Below are 2810 nucleotides of genomic sequence, written 5' to 3'. Positions count from 1 at the left end.
TGAGCATCTTGAGGACAAAAACCACGTTCCGTTCACCTTTATCCTTCCAATAGCTGGGATAATGGTGTTCAACCAGAGATAGTTTTGCCACTCAGGGAGCATTTGGGAATGTCTGGGAGCACTGTTGGTTGGCACAGCAGAAGAGTGGGGTGTGCTACCGACATCTAGTGGGTTGAGGCCAGGGATGATGGACATCTCACAGCACACAGGACATCCCCCCTCCCACAAAGAATTATCCAACCCAAAATGGCAACAGTGTGGAGACTGAGAAAACCTGGTTTAGTTTAACACCTGGCACAGCATACATGTTAATAGATTCCCATTTAAGTTTTCCAAAAATAGTCTGTTAGACACGTATAACAACAAAGTGAATCAGGTACTCTTTTTTTTTTACTTTTCCCCTGGAACAACCAGCTCACGTCATAAAAATCTCATAGTATTGAGAAAACAACAGGAAAAAGCTTTCAAAGCCTGTGTCATCCCACACATGGTTACGGGTATGAATGGTGCTAAGTGATTCTCTCAGCGGCTTTGGCTTCCTTTAGGCTTTGGACCGATTGTATCCACATATATGCAAGCTTAATTCCTTTGTCTCTATCTTTTGTGACCGTCTCTGTTTATCACATATATTTTATTACATAACTGCTTTAAAACTTTCGGTGGTCTCGAATCGCTGAATTATTGCATATTGGATAACTACTACTCAGCAGTCCTATGTTGCTGACCATTCTATGCAGTCACAGCAGAAGTGATCATTTCAAAGACATGTCTTTTTAAAGAATGCCTCACTGACATTAAGTAGAATTACACCTACAGGCAGCACTCAATCTCCATGGTGGGGATGAAGGTTTGAGGAGCGTCCACTGATTATGTAGTGAAGGAGCCCTTCTCCCAGCCCTGAAGGTGTCTGGTTCCACCATTTGCTTGTGATGGCGTTGGAAGCTAAGTAGACCTGGAAAATGCAAAAGCTGTCACCAAGAAGCAAATCGTTACTGGGGTATCTCTTTCTTATTTGACTGCCTTGGAACCAAACTGGAGAAAACGGTGATATAAACAAATGTACACCACCTTCCTCTTTCACTGCTTTTATTGTCAGAGGCATGGTCCCCAAAGGGCTTCTAGTCTAGCTGAAGAAAAACAGAAAGCTCGAATACTCCAAACTGTCCAAAAATCTATAAATACATCAATTTTTAAAGTAACTGATTTTTTTTCTTCTCAAAATGCTAGAGTTTTACCTTATTATCCATTTTCTTTTTGCAGTGTTACAATTTCTCATCGGGGTTTTAGCAAACGGCATCATTGTGGTTGTGAATGGCACTGAGTTGATCAAGCAGAGAAAGATGATTCCATTGGCTCTCCTTCTTTCCTGCCTGGGGATTTCCAGGATTTGTCTGCAGTCGGTCATCTTCTACATTAATCTGGCTATTGTCTCTTTGATTGAAGTCCCTCTACTTGTTGAGAATTTTGTAATTTTCATGTTTGTAAATGAATTGGGACTTTGGTTTGCCTCGTGGCTCGGTGTTTTCTACTGCGCCAGGATTGCCCCCGTAGCTCAACCACTCTTCTTCTGGTTGAAGATGAGGATATCGAAGTTGGTGCCATGGCTGATCCTTGGGTCCCTGCTGTATGCATCCATCCCCTCTATTTTCTACAACAAATATACATGGGTTCTTTCCCAACAACTCTTGTTGGGCTTTTTCTCCTCCAATGCAACAACTCAAATCAAAGAAACATCTGCCTTACAGATTGTCTTTCTTGTGAGGTTATTATTGCCGTTATTTATCTTCCTTGCTTCTGCCCTGCTCTTGATATTTTCCCTGGGGAGACACACCTGGCAGATGAGAAACGCGGCGATGGGCACCAGGGTCCCTAGCACAGGTGTCCACGTGAGATCGCTTCTGTCTGTCCTGTCCTTCCTGGTCCTCTGCCTCTCCCACTACATGACAGCTGCTTTGCTCTCTTCTCCGATTTTTAAGCTCAGGAGCCTCATGTTTCTGTTCTGTATCTGGGTGTTTGGGTCATATCCCTCTGGACATTCTACGATCTTAATTTTAGGAAATCCTAAACTGAAGCAAAATGCAAGGAAGCTCCTCCTCCATGGGAAGTGCTGCCAGTGAGAGAGAACTTTGAACCATTGGAAGAACCCACGGTTCCAGGCGTTAACATTACCCGCCACCCCTCCGTCGGTCAAACAAAGCTGTCTGCGCATAAATACACGAAACCTCATCTAAAGACCGCTTGTCCAACCTGAGGCATTTTTATGGATTTGATCTTTTTTCAAAGGGTTAAATTGATTTTCAAAGCACAACACACAGGGGCGGATTCCATCAATGTCATTATCCCGGTTGTGATATTATACCATCGGCTTGTAAGACGTTTCCTCACTGGGAAAGACTGGGTAAATGGTACAGGGATCTATCTGTATTATTTCTCACAACTGCATGTGAATCAGCAATGATCTCAAAACAAAAAGTTTAAAGAAAAAGAAGATGTTTGAAGTCATGATGTCCAAAGGATGCATGAATCCCATGGGGTCCCTGGGTGCCTGATACCTCATCTTAGACGATCTATCCTGACAGGACTGCTGCTCCTTTCTTGTCTACTTGCAGATTATTTTTGCTCTGTTTGTTAGAGTCACGGACAATGGAACCATTCTTCCTCATCAGATCTGAGAGGAAGCTGAGGACAAGCCGGCTTTCTCTATCTGTGTGAGCTTGCTCACTGACTCCACACAGCTGAGATGCTAGATGCCATGTTGACATGTCCCATCAACTGCTAAAAAAAAAAAAAAAAAAGGCAGATGGAAGAGG

General features: G+C 43.2%; 1 protein-coding gene across 1 annotated transcript; it reads left to right on the top strand.

The window, feature by feature from the left end:
- Positions 1-1220: 1220 nt before the first annotated feature.
- On the top strand, positions 1221-2117 carry TAS2R1 (taste 2 receptor member 1). The gene has a single exon (XM_036104550.1). The coding sequence runs from the start codon at positions 1221-1223 to the stop codon at positions 2115-2117; it is 897 nt and encodes a 298-aa protein (XP_035960443.1).
- Positions 2118-2810: the final 693 nt, after the last annotated feature.

The sequence above is a fragment of the Halichoerus grypus genome, chromosome 2 (assembly GCF_964656455.1).
Source record: "Halichoerus grypus chromosome 2, mHalGry1.hap1.1, whole genome shotgun sequence".
Lineage (NCBI taxonomy): Eukaryota > Metazoa > Chordata > Mammalia > Carnivora > Phocidae > Halichoerus > Halichoerus grypus.
Note: the sequence above shows the minus strand (reverse complement) of the source record. Positions and strands in the feature narration are given on the sequence as shown.